Source organism: Rattus norvegicus, chromosome 5, assembly GCF_036323735.1.
Source record: "Rattus norvegicus strain BN/NHsdMcwi chromosome 5, GRCr8, whole genome shotgun sequence".
NCBI classification, from domain to species: domain Eukaryota; kingdom Metazoa; phylum Chordata; class Mammalia; order Rodentia; family Muridae; genus Rattus; species Rattus norvegicus.
The window spans coordinates 136,345,972-136,371,547 of NC_086023.1; the positions used below are offsets into that span (position 1 = coordinate 136,345,972).

Consider the following 25,576-nt stretch of genomic DNA (forward strand, 5'->3'; position numbering starts at 1 on the left):
CCATTGCTTGTTTGGCAAGTGTGTTTACGTGTCTTTCCTTTTGGCTCCAGGCTCATTGAGGGCACTCGTGTGGTCCACTAGACTTGGGTATCTTCAGTATAGTGTTTAGCACAGAGTATTGGCTAAAACCAAACACACAAAAAACCACTATATGAGCAACACAGACAAGAGGGAGGAGGGCCTGGGATGGATGTTCTGCAGCCCTCTCTGTTTGCCTAGGTGTGCGCTGTGTGTGAAGGGTGGGCAGATGGTGGTGGCACACACTCAATAAAGGATTATATTTTAATTTGGAAAGCACTTTAGAAACTTAAAGTGCTTTGCCTAAGTGCTGACTGCTATTAGTGTCTCCTTTTTATTAGGAAAAAGGACATGATTTTTCTCTTTTATCTTCAGGCTTGTCCAACTTCTGAGAGTCAAACTTAGCAAAATGCCTGCCCCTTACTGAGGACTAGTTACATGCCAGGTTCAAAGCTTTGGACTTGAAACACAGAATTCTGCTTTGCAGACTGGTTCTGACACCCCTGAGGGGATTGGCCCCAACAGCTCAGTATCGGGAAAGAAGGTGGGAAAGACAGGGTCAGTCATTTGACATAGTTCAGGTTCTGTCCATAGCCCCTCCCCTCTCCATCTAGGCTTGGGTGGGGAAACATAAGAACTTATTACACTGTTTAGGGGATATGAGAGCAATCCAGTGGTTATCAGAAGCCCACGAGTCATGTAATATGAAGAGCATCTCTTCAAAGGAAGAGCTGAGAGGGAATGGCCCCAGGAAGTGCTGGGTTTTGTTCTGCTGTCATCAGGGCTGATGAGACCAAGAGACAAAGACTCACAGTTGCTGGACCCAGTGATATTAGAGCTGTCAGAGGCCAGGTCAGAGGGAAGTATGTGCAACAGTGGCAGGAGGAGTCCTAGTGTGGGAGACAGAGACTTGCCCTGGGCCTTGCTGGTTTGAAGGAAAGATAGCACCCCCTCTACCCCTCCAGCCCTCTCCATAGTGACTATTTGATGCTGCAGGTGCAGGCAGAAGATTCAGCTGAGCTGTGTGGCCTATTTCCTGAGCAGCTACAAGGTCAACATCTTGATCTCAGTGTAGATTATCACTGTCAGCCCTGGATGCTGAAGGTCCTGTCCATGACTGAGGCACCTGCACTAGGAGGTGAGGACTGGCTCAGCGGGTTACTGCCCTGCAGTCTGCATCTCCTAGTCTGGCCCTAATCTGGGTAACTAAGATGGGGGTGGGGGAAACTACATCGAGCCTACTGCCTTAACTGGATTTCCATACCTCCTGTTGTTAATTATAGAGATGTAATAATGTGATTAGTGCACGATTAAAAAAAATCCCTGATATGATTACCATGGATTTAATATCACATGATATATCATTATATCGTTATACAGTGACAGATGTAATTGAAATACACTTATTGGAGCCGGGGGTGGTGTTTCATTCAATCCCCAGCACCCCAGGGAGGAAAAGGGCTGGCTAAAAAGAAGCAGTGAGAAAGGAAATTGTAATGAAAACAAAGGAAACTCACTATGTAGTCTTACTCCAGGCAGGTGGATCCTACAGGCCTATCTGCCATTGACAGTGACAGTGCACAGGCAGCTCTGGACAGGCTATCGTCCTCTGCAGGGGCCCAGGCAGCGTAGCTCAGGAGTATCTTATCCTTTCCTTTCCATAAACCTTGGTGTCCCCAAGTCTCCTCTGACTCAGCATGTTACTCCACCTGAAAGCACTTAGGACCCTAATGACATCAGCTGAGTTGGCAGCCATCTTCTCGTCCTGGGACACCAGTACCAAACGCTGTGCAATGAAGACCTTTGGTACAACCCCTGCCCTTGCTGTAGGGTGTGGCCTAGCACACAAAAGGCAGCTACTGTGGTATAGGCAGTATACAGTTGAGATGGAGAAGCCAAGTAGTCTACTTACGTTTTATTGATTGGCAGAGGTGGAGGCAACTACAAGGCCCCTGAAGTATGTTGTTGTTAGCCAGAGAGCACAGGGCACCATCAGAAGTTCCAGCTGGGCTTGGGGACATTGAGTTCCTGTTGTTTAACACAGGAGTCAATTCATCCTACTGCTGCTGTAGGCATTTTGGCCAAGCTTCTGCTGGGCCTAATGAATGGATGGGGCTCCCCATAACTGAAAAGCTCAGGGAGAGAGAAGGGCAGCAGGAGTTTTCACACAGGCACGTTTCACACAGTTCCAAGAATGGCTGAAGGATTGACACTCTACTGGGTGAGGAGAAATGGTTCTTAAAGGGCACTGGGTAGGAGAGAGTTACAGCCTCCTGCACAGCCAGAGACTGTACCCTTCCCCTTTCCTTCCCCTTTTCTCCCTCTCCTTCCCTTGGTACAGCATCAGGAGATAACAGTATGGCTATTGTTCTTAGGTGTCTCCAGTGAGTTAGCAGTAGATTGGTAAAGAACTCTAATGTCACAGGTGCCGATCAGACTGTAGGTAGATTTAGAGTCAGGAAAGACTAAAGGAAGGCACTTTTGAGTGGAGTGTTGAAATAGAAACAAAATGTAGGCAAAGGAGGAGGGTGTTCTAGGCTGCTGACTGAGCGTGAGTCATGGAGTGAGAACCAGAGAGCCTGATGGGATTCAGGCTGACCCATTCGTTTCTGGCTTAGCCTACTGGTTTGGTGATAGTGGTGGGAACCCAGGAGAAGGTGTGGCTTGGATAGATGGTGAGCTGTGTTCTAAACATACTGAGAATCAAGTGCATGTGTGAAGTCCACATGAAAAGGCTAAGTGAGTAATATGTGTGTTTGGTATTTAGTAGCAATAAAAAATACACATGTGGGGCTGGACAGATGCTCAGTGTGGTTAAGAGCCCTGACTGCTCTTCCAGAGGTCCTGATTTCAAATCCCAGCATCCATCTGTAGTGAGATCTGATGCCCTCTTCTGGTTTGTCTGAAGACAGCTACACTATACTTATATATGTAAATAAATCTTTAAAAAAAGAAAGAAATGCACATGCGGAGGGTAGATAGGTTGAAAGCAAAAGAATTGAGGACTCACCAAAGGAGAGGTAGCAAGTAGGAAAAGCTAGGAAAGGAGAACCAAGTGTGTCACATACCAGATGGCCAGCTGTAGAGGACACTGTGCAGGAGTGTGAGGACCATGGCAGAACTACAGAAACTGAGGGACCCAGATGTCAAGGAGAGCATGGGAAGAAGGTGTTCAAAGATGGAGTGCTGAAGATTCTGAAGAAACTGCAGCTGCCCGTAGATGAGGGCAGCAAGGCAAGTATTGTTGACCTCAGTAGGAGCGAAGTGACAGGACAGCAATGGAAAGCAATTGCGGGGAGTTTGGGCATGGTAGGGAGGTAAGTGCAAGAGAAAGGAACAGTTTTGACAAGTTTCGTTGTTAACATATGGGCTAAGGATGTGAAATAAATCGTAGCTTAAAAAAAAAAAAAAGGATAGGCTCTGGAGAAGTGGCTCAGTGGTTAAAAGCACTGTCTGCTCTTCCAAAGGACCCAGGTTCAAATCCCAACACCCATGTGGCAGTTTACCATGGTGTGTTATTCCAGTTCCAGGGGCTACAACGTCCTCACACAAACATATATGAAGGTTAGAACACCATGTAAATAAAATTTTAAAATATTTTAAAAGTATGTTTTGGGTTTTTTTTTTGTTTGTTTGTTTTTGTTTTTTCGTCTTCCGGAGTCAGGTATGCTTTGTAAACACCTTATATACTAGTTCACTCAATCCTCACAGTGTGGAATCGGAGCCGTTAACTATTCTTCAAAGACAAAATTGGTACCCTGACGTCCTGTGAATATGGTAGACTTAAGCAAATGCTTCAATGCAAATAGAAAGGTGCTAATAGAAGATTGGGTTAAGAATTTAAAATTTTTCTTCTTTTTTTATTAATAAAACTAAGCCATTGACAATTTTGTACATGTACATATGTATGTTGGCTATATTCCCCTATTATATTCTCTCGTCCCCACCCCACTCCTTCTGGACCCTGTCTTTTCAGTAAGTTCCCCTCCTACTCTCCTGTCATTTTGAAGCTACAGATTTAGAGTGGAGCAAGAGCCAGAGGGGGTAGGAAGGGTTCACTTGTAAAGCTCAAGTGTGGGACTGGCTGTGGACAAGAAGTAGTGCACCCTCTTAGAAAGGAGAGGCGAGGGCAGGTGGGCAAGAACAGCCTCTTTGTAAACGCAAATACTTGAAGGAATTTTGCCAGTGACTTTTATTATCTTTGTGTAACTAAGAAAGAGTAGGGTTTGGGGTGCTGTGGAGTGTGTGCTAAGATAGTGATCATAGATCCATAGTGACCACTTCCTGTATAGAAGTCTGACTTTTTGTAAACACTTAGCTCAAGCTCAATGTGGCCAAACACTGTTGTTGGGCATTTTCAGGAAAGGTGTGTAAGACAAGTATTTAGGGAAGTTGAAGACTGGGAGATGGGTAGTTGAAATAATAAAGATCCAGGTCTGCTAGGAAAGTGATTGGTGTCATAAGGAATGGATAGACTACGGTGGGGTGGAGGCCAAAGCAGAGTTAGAGACAGAGAGTACAAAAGTTACATGTATCAGAGGTCAGTGCAGTTTGTCAAGATGAGAGTTCAGAAAGGAAGCAGTCTGTTGGTGATGAGGCCCAGGTTATAGCTGTGGGGAGGTGGAAGGAGCAGTTATGGTTCATTGTAGAATGTCATTAGTGAGAACCTAGAGTCAGTAAGTTGAGGGCAGATTTTCTGTACTGTGTTACTCTGTATGTATTGAAGTTGCCCACAGTGGTGATCATTTGCAATGAAGTCCCACAGGGAGAGAAATAGTCTGGAAGCTACAGGGGAGAGGAATTTGAAGATACCTACAGGATATATGCAGACAAGAAGGAGGTTCTGGACCTGCAAGTATCACCCACTTCTGGTCATTCCCAAATTTAAGGATCCCAACAAATTCTGGAAAGTTCAGTTATATGTAAAAGCCCTGGCTCTCATGCAGTGTCGAGGGCTGGCAGGCTGGCTCTCCCCTTCTTAACCAATATCTTAGGTTTTCTCTGTGACCTCTAAGGGTTGTTTTGAACTTCTTCACTTTTTGACTGTCTTAGGTAGGACGGTCTCACTATTTCATATGGGTGTCCTGGGCTGGTCTTTACTTGATAGCAGTTCAGGGCCTGGACAAGTATTCCAGCAACTGGGGTGGACTCTGACTAAGCATTTTTGCGGTAGCCTTACAGTAACAGTATTTCTGCACTACCATGGAAACAGTCATAAAAACCCATCCTGTTTTCAAGGAAGAGGAGGAGACCCAAACTTTTGGTGAAGAGATAGGAGATACTATGGCCATCTTTGGAAAATACAATTGGTGTTAGGCTAAATCTTTAAAAGGAAAGAGTAGTGTTCCTAAAGGTAGTGCACGCCTTGGGTGATGACATCACAGACAAGTGCCGTCATCATTGTTGTTTCTTCCTCCTCTTCCCCCCTCCTCCTCCTCCTCCTCCCCCTCTTCCTCCTCCCCCTCCTCCTCCCCTCCTCCCCTCCTCCTCCCACTCCTCCTCCCCTCCTCCTCCTCCCCTCCTCCTCCTCCTCGTCTTCTTTTGTAGTACAGATAACTGTGGGAAAATGTAGTAACTCACTCAGGTTTATAGTGCTGACTTACAGACCCGGTGGAGTCAAGTGCAGATTTGTTTTGACACCTGAGCTCCCAAGTGCACTGCCCTTCTGCAAGGCATGGGCTGCTGGATATGCCCTAAGTACACATGGCATACCCAATCTGCGTTTACTTGTGGTTCCGGTACTCAGCTTACTGGCTGAGTGCTGGGAAGGCCAACACTGTGTTATAGTGGTAGAATACCCTATTAGCGTACACAAGGCTCTGGTCCCAATCTCTGATGCTTTAAATGATCACCTGGTGATAATTTAGGTAGTATTTTCATTTGACAAACTCTCATGCTGAAGAACCTCCCTTCACCTTCCTCTCTGGCAGTTGTTAGGACAGTGACAGACTAGATTTGGTTGCTAGTTTTGAGAAATGGCTTACCATTGGGCATGTATGCAGGGTGACAAGTTATCCAGAGGTGTTAAAGGCCTACTCCTCTCCTTGTCAGTGGGGGACTGGATATGTTGGTACATGGTGTTCTGGAAGTTACTAAGTAGTCTACTTTTGTCTGCAGTATGAGCCTTTTACCCAACCTCCTTCCTGCCCTGTCCACTGGCTGTCAGGTAGTGTATGGGTGGGCAGGGACACCAGCGCAGCTGCTGATGCCTCTTCTTTCCTCTCTGAAGGATCTGATGCTGCTGCCGTTGAGGGCTACTTCATCTATTAAACCCAATACACTTGTCGCAGCTGCTAAGCCCCCGTAAGCCGCCGGGCGCCGTGTTTGTGATGGGACTGACAGTGCATGGAGGAGGCTGATTATACACGATTCCATTTCGCGGGCCCAGCAATGTAATTTCACAGGGCGATCAGCGTTTGCATGTAATAGCAGGCTGTGCTGAGGTGTCAGAATATTAAAGGCGCTAATGGCAAAGCTCCCTGTTACACAGGGGGCCACCCGCCGCGCCTACAGCAGGGCTGTGCAGCAGGCCCGTCGCAGATGGCTGGCCACTAAGCTAATGGGGCAGCAGCCAAGGCAGGCAGAGCCACAAGAGGGGAAAGCCAGCCGGGAGCAGCTCGGCACCTGCTTCCCTGCGCATGGAAATTACAGCAGCCCAGGGGAAGAGAAGTGTGCGTGCCTGCCTGACAGGGTAGGGTGGGTTGGTTCAGTAGATAGAACATCTTTCAGTCCAACTCCACCTGTCCTTCTGGCTCAGCATTTGAGTGCCTGTTATGGATAGATCTTAAAAGCTACTGTCCTTAGAAGTCATCTTCCTCTCCTTAGTAGTCATCCTCCACCTGCTCCAACCTCCCCTCTGACTGGGAATCCCGGGGGGTTAGGTGCTAACTGCACAGCTGCACAGACAGACCATAATGGCTGAGAGGTGCAATGGGGAAGCAGCAGCCAGATAATTTGAAATAACTCAGGTACAGGGACTTGGAGAGAGCTCTTGGAGCAGATTCCTGCCCCACACTGATCAAGATTAGGACGCTTCTTGTCCCCTTACTCTTCTTTACAAGTTGAAAGGAAGGGAGCAAGAGGAGGCAGCCTACTCCTTCCGTTCTCCTTTGTCCTGGGTGCATCTTCTGCCTGTACTAAAGTGCTTCCTGTTGGCTATATGCAGGCTTTCTAGTAATACTCCTCCAGGAGGCTTTCCTACCCCTACAGCCCCACACAGACTCAGCCCTCTGCTCTGATTGATTGCCAGCTGTCAACCTTGTATTCCAACCAGAGTCCTTGCAACATAACTTGTATACCTTGCCCTGAGCAGGACTCCTGGAAGACTCTGCTAAAGCTGTTTACTGACGCAGTCCCTTTAGAGGATGGCAGGATGGCAGTCACTGGAGGGAGTGGCTAAGGCATGTGTGGGTGAGCATGTACACAGTGGAGCTACTTCCTCATGCATATTGCTGGAGACGGGAGGCTTCCAAAGGGAATACCAAGGTGTGGGTCCAGGGGCAGAGGAGCAGCAGATGGGAGGTCCAGAGTACACGGTGACAGAAACATAAATTGCATTGCTGTAAGAGCCTCAGTGTCTACATTGTCTGTGACCGTGACTGCTAGCTGTGCTTGATAGGTTTCCAGATGACAGGGTTTTTTTTGGGGGGTGTGGGGCGATATTCGAGGTACTGGACCTAGGCTGCTTCTGTAAGACTGGTGGCCATGTCAGAGGGTAAGCTCTGGGGGAGATATGCCAGTGTTCTCAGCAGGAGCAGCAGGAGGATCCCAGGCTGAAGGAGAGCAGTTTTAATTAACCGTCTTTAATATCATTTTGGACTTTGGCTGGTATGTGAAGGCCCCGCTGGAAGCAGCATTTGTAAAAATTAAATCCCTCTTATTAGGAGCTTGGCAGACCCATGTGCACATGCCACCCCTCCTCCTGGCCCAGACCCCCTGAGGAAGTGCTGGATGAGGCCGTGTCTCAGCAGCAATTGGTTATCATGCCTTATCTAGGAATATGAAACTGTGCAGCATGACACCACAGCCTCAGTGGAGACACCAATTCATCTCACCCTTGCTCTGACAAGCTACACTGACTGCCCTTCCTGAAAGGCATCCGTCAGGTGGGACCAGGCTGCCCCTTGCCAGATACTTCTCTCCCACTTGGGAAACTAGCTTGCCCTGGTCCAGCCTGGCCTCCTGGTCTTTGCTGCCCTTTGCTGCCCTTCATTCCCCTTCTCTACATCCTAGCCTGTGAAGATCTTGGGGAGCCATAACTATAGTAATAACCTAATCATAGTGACGTATGGAGCAAGCATCTATCTAATGTTATCTGAAGTAGTCTTCCCGCTTAAGTACGATAAGGCTCAGGATGACGTGCAGATAACGTTGAGATGCCCTGTCCCCGAGCCACAGGCAGAGCCGAGGGGCCGCCACAGCCCTGCCGCGTGCTCGTCGCTTTAAGCCGGGAAGCGGCAGCACCTGCTAATGCAAGTGTTTAATATTTGATGGGCTGGGATAAAGCAGGATCACCTTCGAATTGAATTGAGTGTCAGCCGAGAATCTATTACTGAAATTCGGGTGTGATTTGACAGCAAAGTAGACGATGTTATTCTTCACTAGTTACTGCAATCTTCTCCCCGACATCACTTAAATATTTTTTTCTTTGCTTGAGTAAACACACATTATCCTTCTTTTTTCCCCCTTCCTTCCCTTTTTCCTTTTTCAAGGGGAAAAACCCATCCAGCTTGCCTTCTCCAGGCTGATAGAGTAGATTGTTATTTCTTTATTTGTCCTATTAAATGGAATTTCTGATCGTTTAATCCGGCCTTTGTAAGTGATTTTAAAGTACTTGAAAGGCAGCCGCCACTGCTCTCTGGCCCACTGAGCTCCAGCGTCAGCTGGCTATGCTTAGCGGTTCCCCCAGCTGTGCCCACCTACTGGCTCCGTCCCGTCTGTCTGCATCCTCTTGCCGCATGTATCCTCTTGTTGCCATATCCATGTTCTGCCAGCATACTCTCTCCCAACCCCAGCCTTGAGTCCACACTCAGCCTCTGATTTGTGGCTATAGCTGGGACCTGGGAGAAGGTAGAGGAAGGTTGGCTGGAGTTGAGCTGTGGCTGGTCCCTCTGTGATCAAGGAAAATGGCTTTGGAAAGTACTGAGTTTTAAATTGCATTGGCTCTTAGTCTCCTAGTGCCCGTCTGTGGGCTTGGTTCCTGAATCTGGAAAGGAAAGAAAACTGGCCCTCTGCCTCTGCACACACACACACACACACACACACACACACACACACACACACACCCCAAACCCCACACGCACCCAACCTGAATCTGGAAAGGAAAGAAAACTGGCCCTCTGCCTCTGCCCACGCACACACACACACGCACGCACGCACGCACGCACGCACGCACGCACGCACGCACACACACACACACACACACACACACACACCCCAAACCCCACACGCACCCAACCTGAATCTGGAAAGGAAAGAAAACTGGCCCTCTGCCTCTGCCCACGCACACACACACACACACCCACGCACGCACGCACGCACGCACGCACGCACACACACACACACACACACACACACACACACCAAACCCCACACGCACCCAACCCCCACATCTTGTTTCTGGCCTTATTCTGGGTCCTTTCCTCTGTGTGGGAGTACTGGGCCCAGAAGTAGGTGGGCACTGCAGTGCTTATCTGAGCATGGCTGGCAGGCATTTTGTTCTATCACCTGACTCAACTCACCTAAGTTTTGTTCCTATTACCACTGTCCTACATGCTGTTTAGAAGAGGGTCAGCTTGGTATTTAACTTCTGAAGTGAAGAAAAGGGTAAATGTTTAATCTGATTTCAGGCCCACTGCCAGAAGCCCTTGACTTTTTTTGGCAAGCTAAGGAGAAATCCACCTCAGCCACATTGTAGAGGTCTAACCCACATAGGTCAAAGTCACTTTCTAATGTGCTTCAGTTTCCTCATCTGTGACATTTGGCCAGTCATGCCAATGAGGGTAGAGGCTGCTGGTCCAGTCCCCAGTGAGGAAGACAGGTCCTGTCCTGCCACATGTTCCCCACAGATGGAGATCACTGGAGGCCAGATGGTGTGATAGAGAATGGGAAGGAGCAGTGGAGCTGCTGGGGGCCTGAGCAGATCGATGCCCCCAGCACTTCCTTCTCCAACCCCAGGAAAACAATTAAGTACAGATCAATGGACGGCCGCTTTGAATATGCATAAGTGAGCACTTGACCTTCAACAGAACACACACACACACACACACACACACACACACACACACACACACACACACACCACTACCACCACCACCACCACCACCACCACCACCACCCTTCCTTACCCCCACCAACACACCCAGTATTTCTTTCACTGGTGCTTGGGTTGACCTGGTGACCTTAAGTCCCTTTTCATTGAGCTCTTGCACAGACTTAAGCCTTTCACAGCCTTGCCTGTGCAGAATCAAAAGCAATGTGACCATAGGCCAGCTCCTGTTTCATTTGTTTCTGTCTATGGAGTGAAATTTGGAGACACTAATCTCCTGGGTCCTACCTGAGACTAGTCTTTGTCTAGTCTAGGAGTCCCGAGGGAAGGAGCCCAGCACAGTTGTGGTGCTCTAGGACAGGAGTCAGTGGAGAGGTGCTTGGTGAAGGGGATGTTCCAATGAGGGGAGGACTCAAGAAGACCTTAGCAAGCCAGAATTCTAGAGAAGAGCCCTGCAAGGGGAACCTCATAAAGGTGCAGCTGCTGAAAGGGAAGGCCTAGGAGAAAGAAGACATCAGAGAAGGCAGGGTCTTGCTGGTGGGGAAGAACCTTGGTGAAAAGGGAATGTGTGAGCGGACCCTAATGAGGTGGTCTTACAGGTCTCTGAGGGGAAGAAGTGGGGCCTTGGGGAAGACTTGGTGGGTGGGGTTTGCTCAGTGGTCAGGGCCTCTGTTAACCAGTCTTACCTCCTGTCTTCCAGGCTTACAGCTTCGCCATGGGCTGCTGGCCCAAGAATGGACTACTAGACATGAACAAGGGCCTCAGCCTGCAACACATAGGCCGGCCCCACAGCGGCATTGGTCAGTCCCTCCACAAATCTCCCTGCAGCTTTGTCAGTCCCCTGCCCGCATGCCTCAGTCCCCTGGCAAACAGAGGGTTTCCCTCTCTCATTCACTAGCCCAACCCTGTGGAGAGTTCTCATTATTGGCTGGAGGGAGGAGGGTAGGGAGGGCAGAGTGTGGACATTATAGACTGGGGCAAATAGAAAGGACCTCTCAAAACATTTCAGAGGAGACTGGAATTGAGGTTTAGGTGACTCACAGGTGGCCTTAGATTCAGAGTGCTATCCCCTATCCCTCCTGCACAGTGTCTTCAGGGATTGGGCACATGTCAGCTTACCACCCCCCACCCCCCAGCCCATGGAGCTAGAGGAGGCTGTTTAATATTGTTTCAAGTCTGTGGCCACTAAACTGGACGATCAATGGGAGTTAAGGAGATGAATTATTTAAACCTCACCAGCTTTTAATTAGTCTAGGTCCTTCTGACCGATGACTTCGTCCACAGGGTATTGACTCCCCCTCAGGATCAGCAGCCTCCATTGAGCAGTGCCTGGGGTGGGAGGGGCCACTTGGGGGTAACAGGTGGGGGAGCATTTGGGATTTCTGCTTGGGAGAAACTGGAGTGGCTGCAGTTCACAGAGTTGGCAGCTCTGTAAGCTCCTGATACATCAGTGTGAATATATGTCTGTGTGAGTATCATGCCTGTCTGTGTGTGACAGCTTACCTCTATGTCTGTGTGTCTTTGTGCATGCCTGTTAGAAGAGTGTATGCCTAACAGTACATCCATGTTGATTTGAAGGCCTGTGTCTGATTATGGAAACGACCACCAGCCTGTGGCGAACTGTCAGAAGAAAGTCTCTGTGTCTCTTGTGTGTGTATGTGTGCAGATGCTTCCAAGGAACAAAAACCAGCTGTAGAGCCAGGGTGATTGTGGGTGGTATTGTGACCTTATTGGAACTTGCTTAACTTTTGACAAGGTGTCATCATCAGTAGAGCTAGAGAGAGACATCAGAATGGCAGAGGGTCCCAGCACTTGGTACACATTTGCCCCTTTACCCATTACACACCCTCAGTGCCCAGTAGGTGCTGAACTTGCTAAGGAGGGACAGAGCCTGAAGTGGGTGCTGCCAGCCAGGTGCTCAGCTGCTATGGCAGACGTGTCTGGATTACCGCTGGGAAGTTCCCCTGTCCTCAGTTGCCAGGGTAGCCACTATTTTACCTGTATCACAGTGATTCCTGGGATGCCCTCTATCATTCTTAGGGACCAGGGGACCAGGAAGCCTGGGGCTCTGGAGGTTCCCTGCTATAACTGTTGTTCTATCCTGCACAAGTTTTTCCATGCAGCCTAAGGAGACACCAGACCTAACTAGTGATTAATCTTGAGGATTTAGCAGGAAGTTTACTACCAAAAAACCCCAAAAACCAAAAAGAACAAAACAAAAAAACAAACAAAACAAAAACCAAACCCACTTGAATTGAGATCTTTGAATGATAAATAAGTTTTCTAGGTAAAAAAACAAAACAGAGAAAATGTGTGTACAAAGAAAGCCTGAAGACCTGGGAGAGTCCAGAATATTGAGAAGACAAGTTTAGACATCAGTAAGTCGTTTCCTAAGACTAGATTAGAAAGTTTAGTTTAGTAAACAGCTAGAGGCAGGACCTTGAATGCTAGCTAGTTAAAAGGCAGTGCTTCTTCCTAGAGTCTTCACTGGGGTGAGGAGATGAAGGAGTGACATGGGCGGAGCTCCGACTCAGAGCAGTACAGTAGTTTGTACCGCACAGAGCTAGCTCTTACTAGTCGTTCATTAACGTCTCGTAGATAGATGGGTGAAAAGCAGGTGAGTAAATGACTCTGGATGAGTGGCAGAAAAGGGAGAGGCTAAGGAGAATAGAACCACTGAGAAGACTTGTGTCAATTCAAGGAAGGAGAGCAGCAGCAATGGAATCTCATGGTAGCCTATGATAAGACAGCCTCCACAGCCTTGAGGGAAGTCCTGCTTCAGTATGTCTGCACTAGAGTGTGTCTGTAGGGAGGACAGCTTTCACCACTCTTTCTTTGTTGCCTCTTGAGTGACCCCCCACCCCTTTGTCTGTTCTCCTGAAGTGACCTTTCCTTTAATGAAGAGCATTTTCCCTCTGGCTCATGGCTCTGAATAACAGTGAAGCCAGAAATAGTTCTAGCTCTACTGTGCAGAACCCTGAGCCCTCAGCTGAGGGGCAGTGCTGCCAGCCTCCTGGGACAGTGGGAGGGGCCAGCAAGTAGCCCAGGGAAAGGCTTGTATGAGGCCCATCCCAAGTAGGTGCTCAGGGAGTGCCCTCTCTATGGCTTTGCCAATGGCAGGGGCTGCCAGAGTACTGGCCCTTCTTGGCATTTGGTCTCTGCAGTCTGAATGAAGAGGGCAGCCCTGCCAGCTCCTGGCTAGCTCTGAGGTGCGGGTGAGGGTGCTTGGAAAGGAGGGAGCATGGAGGGCATTAATTGGGCTGGGAGAGGCAGGGAGGGGAGGCGTGGGTTTTGAGCAGTGAGGTTAATGGCCCTCGCACCAAAGAGACAGCTTTAATGAGCTTCAGCTGGCGGTGCCCTGAGTTACTGTGCGTGCTAAAAGGGTCGCGCTGTAAGAGTTTGATGTGGACTGCTTCCCGGCCCTGGGGTCAGGGGTCAGCTCCTGTCACTGGCCACTCAGGCTGGTCCTCAGTGACATGGTGCTAATTAACTGTGTGAGGAGCTGCCAGGCTGGAGTAGGGAAATGTATGTGTATTGTTGGGTGGGGGGTGAGGCGGCATTGGGTGATGCTGGACAAGAATTGTGCAGATCCCACCACTTAGCCATCTCCAGGTTCTGATTGGCTCTTCCACAATGCCATGAGGATCTGACATTGATGCTGTATAGGTGCTCACAGTGCAAGGAGGCAGGCTTGCTGGCAGAGTAGGGTGACAGGAAGAAGACGGAGAGAGGCTGTGGGGTGGCATAGGTGGCTGGAAGGTCAGTCAAGTTATGTATCTTGAGGTCTTTGTGGGGCAGGTCTGATTTGAGCTTTGAGAATGGTCTGCTGGTTTGTTTGGGGAGGACTGAGTCTGCAGGGCAGGGAAACCAAAAGAAAGGCACAGAAAGGTAATTGAGAGCCACGGCAGCACTGAGGGCTAGAGGCAGTTAGGGTAGAGGGTGCTGTGGCAAGGAACCAGGTTAAACTTCCTTCCAGCCATCAACTGCTTACTTGCATCTCCTGTGTGTCGAGAATTATGACAGGGCTACAAGTGAACTGGTGTAGATGACATGGTGCCTGGCACCCACAGAAATGTCAGGTAGAATTTTGAGCTTGGCACTGGAGACTGAAGGAGACAACAGTTCAGGAATGGCTAAGGAGGGACCCGAGATGCTGGAACACTGGGCAGGAAGGCTTTGGAGGCTTGTGAACAAGACATTTTAGCAGGGATAGGATGGGTTTGGCCTTGGAAGCCTGATTTACAAGGTGGGGCCACAGTGGCAGAGCTGCTGAACTTCCAAAGCCATGTGGCTCTGAGGGCCTCAGTTAGCTCGTCCCCAAGGCAGGCTGGCCTCCCAGCAACTGCTCAGTAGTCTGCCTTTCTTTCAGTTCATCGGAGCCGGTAAAAGTGTTCCTCTTGTTTTATATAAACTCATTTTCCTAACAGTCATGCGAAGGTAGGCATTGTCTTTCCCTTCCTACGAAACTGGCATGACTTACTTGGTTAAGGTCCCACAGCCAATTGACTAAGGAGCCAGGATTAAGTAAATACCCAAGTGCACAGCCCAATGTCTCAACCCCCAGGCCCTGCCACAGCTGCAGCTTTTCAGTATTGAACTTTGTGATTATTTTAACATAAAAATAAAACAAAATACAACAACAACAACAAAACTAAGCCAGGTGTGGTGATGCATGACAGGGGCATGGATCTCTGAGTTCAAGGCCAGCCTGGTCTACAAAAATTCAGGAGGACAGCCAGGATTGTGTTATACAAAGAAACCCTGACAAAACAAAACAAAACAAAACAAAAATCTGGGTTCTGGGATTCAAATTGAGATCCTCATGCCTGAGAGAAGCACCTTACCTACTGAGCTGTCTCCTTAGCCTGCCCTTCATGCTGCTCTCCCTATTTTCCTTAAGATCATGTGAACCTTCTAGGCCGGCACAAAGCATGGACAACAGCGGAAGAAAGAAAGCCAGGCTCTGTTGAAAACACTTTGCCCTACATCTGCTGACCTCTATCCTTTTCTGGTCCTGAAAGTTTTTACTATGATTACAATTTGCTCTCTCCCTCTTGGCCCAAGGAATCCTGCCCATCTCCAGGCCCTTACATTGGGAGTAAACAGAAGAGTATCTTGGTATCATTTGTGGTGGGCAGTAAAACTGGGTCCTTTAGACTGGGATGTAACACAGTGGTAGAGCACTTGCCAGCAAAAGCAAGGCCTAGGTTCAGTCTCTAGTACCATAAAGGACAAACCAAGCTAGACTCTTCCAAGCTTGGGCTCTGCTGCAGAGCCTGGGTCCCTTCCCTTCTTTCCTTTCTGAAGTCTGCACAGCAGAGACCAGTCAAATCTGCTATTGTGACAGACCCCACAGACTGTAGGTTTCAGCCAGCTAGGAGAATGACCGAATAGTCCCCATACCCAGCTGGGTGGGCTGGCCCTGCAGTCTTCGCCCCTCTGTTCTGAGACTGAGGAGGGTCCTGCAGAGGCTCATGGCACAGGTGGCATGGCCAGAGACCAAATGGACTCTCAGGAGCTTGCTGCCCAGCACACTTTGGCAAGAGCTAAGCTGGCAGGTGGTGGCAGGGGGAGGGTGCCCCCTCTGTGGGGGGGAAGTACGAGCCTGTGGTCTCCCCCGCATGAGTAGGGTGTCTATCAGAGTCCAGTCAGAATGCATTAGCTCTGTGGCATGGATCTCATTAGTGCCCGTGAGAGGTGTCACTGCAGGAGAATCGTAGGCTCAGGGAGACGCTTGTACCAAGAGGAAGAAAGGACAGTGACAGCCTTTTCTCTGCCGCCAGCTCACTGGGCCTCCCACCCTCCTCCTCGTGGGGAGGGGGTGCTGGCTAATGAGCTCAGCTGCAGTACAGCTTTGGCTCCCCTCCTTGAAGTTTCCCAGGTCTCTCTGAAGACCTCAGCCCGGATTAGCACACATGGACACCAGCCCCTCCTTTTGCCCAGCAGGGAGTTCCTTCTGATCACCCAGCTCCTCCACAGTAGGGAGGGGCTACCATGGGGGAGGGGTGTTGCACCCCTCAAATCCCGCTGCATCTCAGTGACCATGATCCCTTCTCTGCAGAGGACTCTTGCTTTCAAGAGCTCCAGTCTTTGCTTCCCTTTCAGCCATCTGGCCTGACAGTGTTGTTTCCCTGCCCTAAACCCCTTACAAGACAGAGAAAATGTGGACTCTGGCTCAGGAGTCTGCAGGTAATACGTTAATACGTGGACATTCGAAAGCCCAGTCTCTAGGCTCCAGATGACCCTGTACGTGTTGACATCCCTCTTCTCCTCTGTCCTCAACTGTGTCTCACAACTACCACCATTACTATTTCAGGCTTGGCCCCTGTCACTGCTCAGAGGGCCAGCTTCCTATTCAGTCTTTCCCCATACTTACCTTTCTGATGTAGCCTTGAGAAAGTGAAGATGGAGAAAGTGGGTGGCCATAAGGGATAATTACCCAGGTGCCAACAGAGTCTCCACTTCCTATCTGGATGGTCCCTGGGAGTGAGGGACAATTTCCTCCTTGAACAAGACCTTCTTGGGACCCCGAAGGATGTGTGTGTGTTAGAACTGTTTTGGGTGAATTGATGGATAGAAGGTTCTGGTCTGTTCACATGTGTGTTTGTGCGCACGAGCGCACACACACCATGTGGGTGATGCAGTGAAAGTGCGATCTTTGTTCCCTTCCTTCTTAGCCCCAGGCTGGCTTGGCCTCCCCTTGTCTCTCTCTGTATCTCCTGTCAGACCATCGCAGACGTAAATGACAAAGAAATCAGAAAGACAGATCAATGCTGGCCAAATTAGCACTTGCAGATAGACTGTGCGAGGATGTCAGCGCCCTGACCCCTGGTGATCTTGCAGCCTTCACTGCTGATATTATGCAAATTGCATCCATCTGGCAGGACCTGTGCGTGCTTGCTGCTCCTACTCAGAAGAGTAATGGGCTGGGGGTGGGCGGGAATGTTGGAGCAAGAGTCAGTGGAGTGCCTGTGTGTGTGAGAGCATGTGTGTGAGTGTGGTGCCCACCAAGCACTGGGCGGTGATTGAGTGATTGACAGGGCAGATAAGGGGCTGCATTGGATTCCTTTGGGCTAGGGGATTAGGAACAGCTACAGATGGGAGATAACTGGACTTCATTGCAGTTTATTTTCCTCCTTATCCCCTCTCCCCACCTTCACTCCCTGAAAAACACAATCGCTGTAGTTTGTGCCTTTCATCAATATTTGCAAGTCATTACACTGGTTAAGGTGAGACAATGTCAGGGCCCAGAGTCCACCAACCCCTCTCTGAGTCCTGAATGGGTCCTGTACCCTGAGAATTAATCACAAGAGCATCTTATACAGCCTACCTTCAGGGGCATTTGCAGCTATGTCCTCCAGCCCTTCGTACGCAGGTGACAACCTCATTCCTTAAGACTTGTTTCAACTGACCCAGGACCGTAAGGCCTTCCGTAAGCTGAGGCTCTGCTCCTTGATTTGGAGCAGCTGTGTGGCATCCCTGCCTTTAGTCTAGGCTGCAACCTAGGTGCTTCTGGCCTTGGCATTAGCTAGGTACCCTGAGACAGCTTTCACCCTTCTGCAGGGATATTTGTGAGGAAACCGAATCTCAGAAAGGTTGCTGTTCACCTCAGGCTGCCTAACAAAAACCAAGAGAGCTAGAATTTAAACCCAGATCTCCCCTAGAGAAGTTGAGCACCATCCCTGTCCCACATTGGGTATGTCGGACAGCTGGATCCACTGAGTGAACCATCATGGGCAGTAGGCAGTGAGTTTCTTCAGATCCCAGTCTGTGCACATAGACCCAGACCTAGTCTCTGATCCCCTGCCAAGCTGATCTCACCATTCCAGGCTACAGGGCTAAAAGCAGTACAGTCCTTGTCCATGGGGACTATGTGTCTGAGATAGTGGGACTACTGCAGGGACACACAGAGGATAGAATGTACCAACAACCAGGACAGCCTAGGAACCTGCCATAGCCTGTGGCACTAGACCCTACATCCCAAGGACAGGCTGATGCAGCTTGAACCAGCTAGGGTACAGTTGTCACAGAGGCCCCTCCAAAATGGGTCCCTGCTGTACCCTCCCACCAGGCAGAGTTGGGAGCTGGGAGTGCTGGGGACATGTCCGAGGACATATGTGCAAGGGGAACTTGTCCTAATGAGGAGAACATGGCTGCTAGTTAGGCAAGGGGCGGGCAGGAGCTGCAGAGCTGATTGAAGGCAGGGGCAGGGGTCAGACAATTAGGCCCAGATCCGACTGTTTGATGTGAGTTCTGAGGCCTCAAAGCCTCCCTTCAGCCGGCTCCCTCTACTCCCTCCTCTCCCTCCTCTTTCCTTTCTTCTTCTGCCCAAAGGCAGGAAGGATGGAAACGCTTATACTCGATGTTACTATATTAAACCCTGTGTCAGGTCAGCAGGACCCCAGGACTCCTGCCCACAGGGGGCACTCTAAGCCCCTAGGAGGCTCCTTGGACCTCAGAGGGAGCATGTGGCTAGAGGCCAAGCCTAGGCCTGTGGAGCTCTAGAGTAGAGAAGCCCCACCTCTCTCCTCTCCTCCCTCTTCAGAGTTAGGAGACTGCATGGTGTTGCCCAGTAGGAAACGGGCTCTAGGCTGTTGGGGTATGTCCTGGGCCAGCCTTTGCCCATTGCCACCTACAGTCACTTAGTTATTTCTGTCCTGTCCTGGGGCTGGGAGTGAAAACATGGTTCACCTAGGCACATATGTGGTCACACACATCTAAGCAATCACTCCAAAATCCTCATGTGTAAGATACAGATTCATAGAGTCCAATAGTACGATCATCCTGGCAGTCTAAAGCGGAGCCTCCTCCACCCCAGGGGTCATAGCCACACATGCCATCACAAGGCTCCTAGCATGCTTCAGTCACAGTCACAGGGTCTGTCTTGCATAGAGCCCTAGGAGCCAAGCCCCATCCCCAGGATAATTGGGAACAACAGTTGGATTTGAGGAGAAGTAAGTAGGATTTTCCAATTCCTCACTCCTAGGAAATAAACAGAGCTGGTACTGACCACAGAGATGAAGCCAGATTGTGGGGGCCAGTGGAGAGAGGGAGGGTGGGAGCAGAGATAAATGTTAGCTCATTTCTTCCGTAATTAGTTACTCCCTCATCCCCGCGTTGTAATTGTGAACAAGCTGTAATGTTTAATTAGTCTGTAAATGAAACCCCAATTTCATAATGGCCTTGCTGACAGGGCTAAGTGAGCAGGGGAGTAAGTGGAGGGGAGCCAACAGAGGGCCTAGAGTTGGGGGTGGGCGCAATGGGATCACCTCTTTTCAGCCATAGTCTTTCCTGTATGAATGAGGCCCGCAGTCTCCCTATACTTCTTACCAAGGAATGGGACAGAGGGAGGCTCCCTCATAACCTCTGCCTCCCTTCAGTTCTCTAGTGGTTCTCAACCTGTGGGTCACAACTCTTTGTGGGGGAGGGTGCGGTCAAATGATCCTTTTATAGGGGTTGAATATCAGATATTTATATCAGGAGTCATACGGCAGCAAAGTTACAGTTAGAAAGTAGCAATGAAAAAGGTGTTACGGTTGAGGTCACCATAGTATGAGGCACTGTATTAAGGAGTTGCAGCATTAGGGAGGCTGAGAACCACAGCTCCAGTGAGTTGCACAGTCCCAGTTGAGGAAGTTGACTCAGGTTGACCCCAGCAAGGATCATGCTCACCACTAGATTTGACCTCCGTGACTTCCCTGATCCTAAGGAACCAGTGCTTAGCACCTCGAACCTCAGGATCTGTTCCTGCACGAGTGCCTGACGAGAAAACCCACTGTTGGCTTAGGCCCCTCCCCTTCTGGTACACTGCCCAGCAGAATCCAGCATCCATACTATGCTGACACCTCTGGCCAGACCTGCCTTGAAGGTTTCATCACTGCAGCCTGCGGTGAGCTGAAGCTGCCGCAGGGGGGAGCCCCAGACCCCACTGCTGCCTCATTGGTCTCTTCCCATTTCCACAACATCCTTACCACAGCATATACCCCCTCCACCCCCGCCTGCCACAGTCATAAATCTCAATTTACGAGGGCAGCTCTGGTGGGGGAGGGAGGCAGCTCTGCTAATGATGGTTCCTCAGCCGGATTTTTCATGTTGCACAGTCATAAATTTTTAAGAACAGCATGGGCAGCATGTTAGCAAGTTATCGAAGCTGCCTCCAAGCTGGCTGCCTAGCTCTGAGAGAGCAGAGACAGGTAAAGCAAAGCAAAAGAGGCATCAGAAGTTGGGTTGAGGGTAGCCACAGGCTGAGTCTGAGGGTGGCAAAGGAGGCTGGCCAAGCCCTTATCAGGTTAGGCTAAGACAGAGCAGTGAGATCCAAGGAGGGATCAGGAATGTGGTACACAGACCATGCATGGCGTTTGGGAGCTGCTGATGGATGCCTCTGCATCAGGACTTGACACCATGATGTACGGGGAGCCTGGAGACATATAGATTTTCCAAGTGGCCACTTTGAATAGAATTACAAACCCTGAGCATGTGCACAGTGAGGCCCATGCTCTCACAGAACAGTGCTTGCTTCATAAGCCAGGGCTTTTAGCTTTGTTCTCAGGAGCTAGGGCCCTTAGTCATCAAGAGAGATCCCTAGGGAAGTGCCCACATAGACAGTAGGTCTCTTGTGTTGACAAGTCTAAACCCAGTCTGGTTGAGGCTTGGTTCCAGGTCGAGTGGTTCTGGGCAAGTCATTCTTGCATCAGAACTCGTTTCTTTCTCTTTGGGGTCCACAGGGACTTGTCAGGTTTACATGAAGGCTTACTGAGAGCTCCTAAAGTGTGCCAGCCCCTTAGAGTTCTGTGAAGGTCTCTGAGGGGAATGTTTAGGGAAGACCCTTATAGGTGATGGCTGGGCTTCCACTTCGTTCAATTCATTTAGAAAACATTTGCCAGAACTTTCTGGGTCCACACCAAACAGCCTCAGCCAAGAGCAGCTCTTTCTAGGAGGTGAGGGTAGCACTTTTGACTGAATCTGCAATGTTCTGATCTTTGCCTGGGACTTCCCTTGGGCTAATGGATCACATTGAGCCCTTGAAGGAGCTGACAGGTACAATAAGCTTCCTCCTAAGGATCAGGCCGAGTGCTCACCTGTACTCCCTGATTTGTGTACAGCTGAACTGTAGTGATCCTGACGACTGCTGCTTCCAGGGCACACAAGCAGCAGCCAGCAGAACACCAGAACCTTTGGAGGAGTGGGCCTCATGGCACAGACAAGAGGCTTAAGTACAAAGTCTGGAATCAAGCTTCTGAAATCAGCCCAGGTATTGGGAATGGATGTTAAAATCAGGTGGTCATAGTGAAAACCAACAGGATACAGGCTGATCGAGTGCGTGGAAGGGCTCCACACTGAGCTCTCTTGGCTGAAGAGGCTATCTTATCCCCTGTATACCTGCTGACTTTTTTAAAGATTGATTTTATGTCTAGTAGTACACTGTAGCTGTCTTCAGACACACCAGAAGAGGGCATCAGATCTCATTACAGATGGTTGTGAGCCACCATGTGGTTCCTGGGAATTGAACTCAGGACCTCTGGAAGAGCAGTCAGTGCTCTTAACTGCTGAGCCATCTCTCCAGCCTCCTGCTGACCTTTCTTACTTCCACATTCCATATCCTCCTGTACACTTGTCCACTTCACTTCAGTGATTTTTTTTCTAACCTACATTTTCCTTTACCCCCTTGGCCTAAGTGACTCTGGACTATCTTTCAGAGCTCAGTGTGAGTTTCCTTCCTCAAGAGAAGCCTCCTTGGGCTGGAGAGATGGCTCAGTGGTTAAGAGCACTGACTGTTCTTCCAGAGGTCCTGAGTTCAATTCCCAGCAACCACATGGTGGCTCATGACCATCTGTAATGGGATCCAATGTCACCTTCTGGTGTGTCTGAAGACAGCTACAGTGTGCACATATAATAAATAAATTAAAAAAAAAAAAGACTCAGTGGTAGAGCGCTTGCCTAGCATGTGCAAGGTCCTGGGTTCGGTCCCCAGCTCCGAAAAAAAGAAAAAATAAAAATAAAAATAAATAAATAAAAAAAGAGAAGCCTCCTTAACTACTTGGTGGGATTCTCTTCTCCCACATGCACATTTCCACAACACCCTGCATTCCCTCTTTACAACATTTAATCACCATTCTAATTAAGAGTCACTGGCTTAGAAGTTGTTTGACACCTCTCTCCCCACTAGACCTTAAGTTCCCTGAGGGCAGGAACTTGTGGGGGTTTTTCATCTTGTATCCCCAAAGCCTAGCACAGTGCCTGACAAGGGTAGGGGGATAATAAATAAAGTGTACTGTTTTGAATTGAGTTGCAATGGCCCTGGCCCACCCCTGGGTGCTAGCACAAGCTGAGGTAACTAGGGAAGTGCCTGTAGCTGAGGTGATTCCCATTAGTCCTCATGATTAATTCACAGCCACACTGTGATGGAGTGGGCTTGTCCCCAGTCAGTGCCTCCACTGGGGCCCACCTGTTAGCGACAAACAAACAAAGGGGATAAATAATGCATTGGGAGCCAAGCCAGGCAGGCAGCGTATTGAAATTAATAAGGATTAGCTGAGCAGCTGAGGATAAAATATTTACCAGGTGGGACTGGGCTTAGAAAGGCCAGCACCCCTTTCCCATCCCCAGAGTCCCTAAGCACAGCTAAGCTGTTCTCTGGAGCATCTCTGCCTAGTACTGGGGACCACCAACACCACTACTCCCACTCTGATGATGGGTCCTTCCATAGTAGTCTGCTGGCATAGCCTTGGAAAACCAAGGTGCTAGGAAGGACTGGAGGCAAGGAAGAACAGACATCTATCTGTTTAGAAGCTGGACACAGGACCATGACTGATACTCAGAGCCTTGGCAGGTAAAGGGTTTGGAATGGCAAATGTCAGGCTGAAGAAGGTGCATCTATAACCTTGGGCCCATGCTTTCCCCCTTCCTTATACTTGATACATGTATTCTCTGCACTCCCTCTCTCTCGGAGGGGCCTCTGTGTAAATAATCCCTCAAGTAGTATATTGTCTAGCAGCATGTGTCAGAACAGTCATGGCAAGTGGGCCCATCCTTACACAGACATGGGGCTACGGTCTGATCATCCATAGGGAATTAAGCAGGCCTGAGTCCCAGGGGCTAAGAAGAGGACCAGATGAGAAGTGGTTTCTAGACAAAGAAGAGCATGGGAAGGGGCTGTGCCACCTAAGAGACAAGGCCAGGGGGATAAACATGGCCAGCCTCCCACAGTTTTGTAAGGAAGTTTAGATGTTCTCCTAGGAATAGTAAAGTAGGTGATAACCACCTGAGAAAGTGGTAGCTGCTTTCAATGTTTCGTGTAGCCCATCCCTAGAATTTATGACTTCCTTCTTCCCAAATGCTGGACTACATACCTGACCTTCATTCATTCTTGTTTTTTGTTTTGTTGTTGTTGGGGTCGAGATGAGGGTTGGGGGTGAGACAGGGTCTCTCTAGAGAACCCTGGCTATCCTAGAATTTTCTCTTTAGACTGGTCTGCTGGCTTGCATATAGCAGAGATCCACCTGCCTATGCCTCCCCTGTGTTGGGATAAAAGGCATGCACCACCACATCCATCTCTGACTTTAATTCTTTTCTGTTTTCTCCTCCTCCTCCTCTCCCTCCTCCTCTTCTTCTTCCTCCTCCTCCTCTTCCTCCTCCCCCTCCTCCTCCCCCTCCTCCCTTTTTTTTTTGTTTTTAAGATGGGATCTCGAATCTCATCACTTAGCCCTGGCTGATTATGGAACTCCCTATGCAGCCAGATTAGCCTTGAACTGTGACCCCCCCCCCCCCGTCTCTGAGCTCACGTGGATTGGGAATTTAGATGTGTGCCACCACACCTGGTATTCCATGCTGTGGATTGAACCTAGGTCCTCATGTGTGATAAGCAAACACCAGCTACATCCCCAGGCTCCTTGTGGGCAAGTTTCCATTCTTCCCTTACCTCGATTAACTCCTGTTGACATCGTTAACCACAGTTTAGTTGTCAGCATTAGCAAACAGGGTTGGCCATGTGCTAGTATCTGAAGGCCCTGCTTCAGTTTGACCACGGCATCCATTGTTTCTCTTTTCTACTCCAGGGTCACTGAAGGGGTTTAAGATGGAGTGAAATGACTAGAATCATGGTAGAGACCATTGTAGAAAGGATGGCAGTAGTGTTGCTTTGGCCTAGAGGAGTAGTGGCAAGGGCACTCAAGTCCAGGCCTCGGGAAATTGGGCCTGCAGGCTTAGACTCCAGCATGAGGAGAAGTGGACAAATCAGCTTCAGAAGGGGTAGCAGGATTGGTCTCCTTTTGCAAATAGATCAAGTACCTGTCCATTTGTGAGTCAGAGGTAGAGTACTTGACTGGTAGATTGAGATCTGTGGGGAGGGCAGGAGCTTGTTGACCTGAGGCCTAAAGGTAAGCACTCACTTGGCAGGAGGCTTGGGATTGCTGGGCAGTTTATATACCACAGGGAATGGTGAGGATCTCATGGTAGTGACACTAGTCTGTAAGGTTGTGATTCTCTCCACACAAAACCAAGATGTAGCCTAGAGAAGCAACTTGGGTTATTTCAGACCAGAATACCTACCCAAAGAAAAGGTGGACAGAGTTGAGAATGTTGACAAGAAAAAGTCTGAGAAGATGCACCCTGAAATCCACATTCTAAAGGTAGGTGTCCATTATGTTCTAAAAAGTACCTGGGACACATATGGTATCAATCAATCCCCCCTTCATCCTCAGACCGATTAGAACCTTCTGAAATTAGGGCATCAGTGTGTACTTGGTTTGGCTGTCTTTCAGACTCTGGGTCTGTCTGAGATGGGAATCTCACTTTGTAGAGTCAGTCTCCCAAGAGCTGTGCCACCAAGCCTGGCTGATGTCTGCTTGTTTTAGTTTCTTGTTTAGTTAGGCATGGTTCTGTCTCTGATCTCTGCCAGTGAAATAAAAGCAAATCTGGTCTGTGGGAACTCTAGGAATGATACCTACAGGGAAACCAGTCAGGGAAGGAAGTTCTTGTCTTTTCTGTATTCCTCCTCCTGTCTGGAACCTTGTGGTAGAGCTCTAGCGTGACGATAGTAGAGCGGAAAGGAGGGGAAGCTGAGTCTCAGTGGACTCTGTTAGATCTGCTCAGCTGCTCTGGACAGCCAGCTCTTTCCTTCAGACTTCAGGCGTGGCCATGGGTTACCTAGAGCTCCCCGGCCGCTTCCAGCTGTGGCAGTCCCTGGCGGCCCAGCCCTTCCAGCAGGGCTAGGTAGGAATGGGCCGGGGGAGGCGGGCATCTGTGGTAATGGCCAGAACATCGCCCTGTTACTACAGCGTATTTCACTTTTAA

At 49.4% G+C, this 25,576-nt stretch overlaps 1 protein-coding gene across 1 annotated transcript in view; it reads left to right on the forward strand.

Moving 5' to 3' along the window:
• The window catches only part of Eri3 (ERI1 exoribonuclease family member 3), a 127,142-nt gene that overhangs the window by 93,281 nt on the left and 8,285 nt on the right, over positions 1-25,576 (forward strand). The window contains exon 8 of the mRNA NM_001427171.1: positions 10,986-11,085. Within this exon, the coding sequence (NP_001414100.1) occupies positions 10,986-11,085 (100 nt within the window). The remainder of the gene's footprint in view (positions 1-10,985; positions 11,086-25,576) is intronic.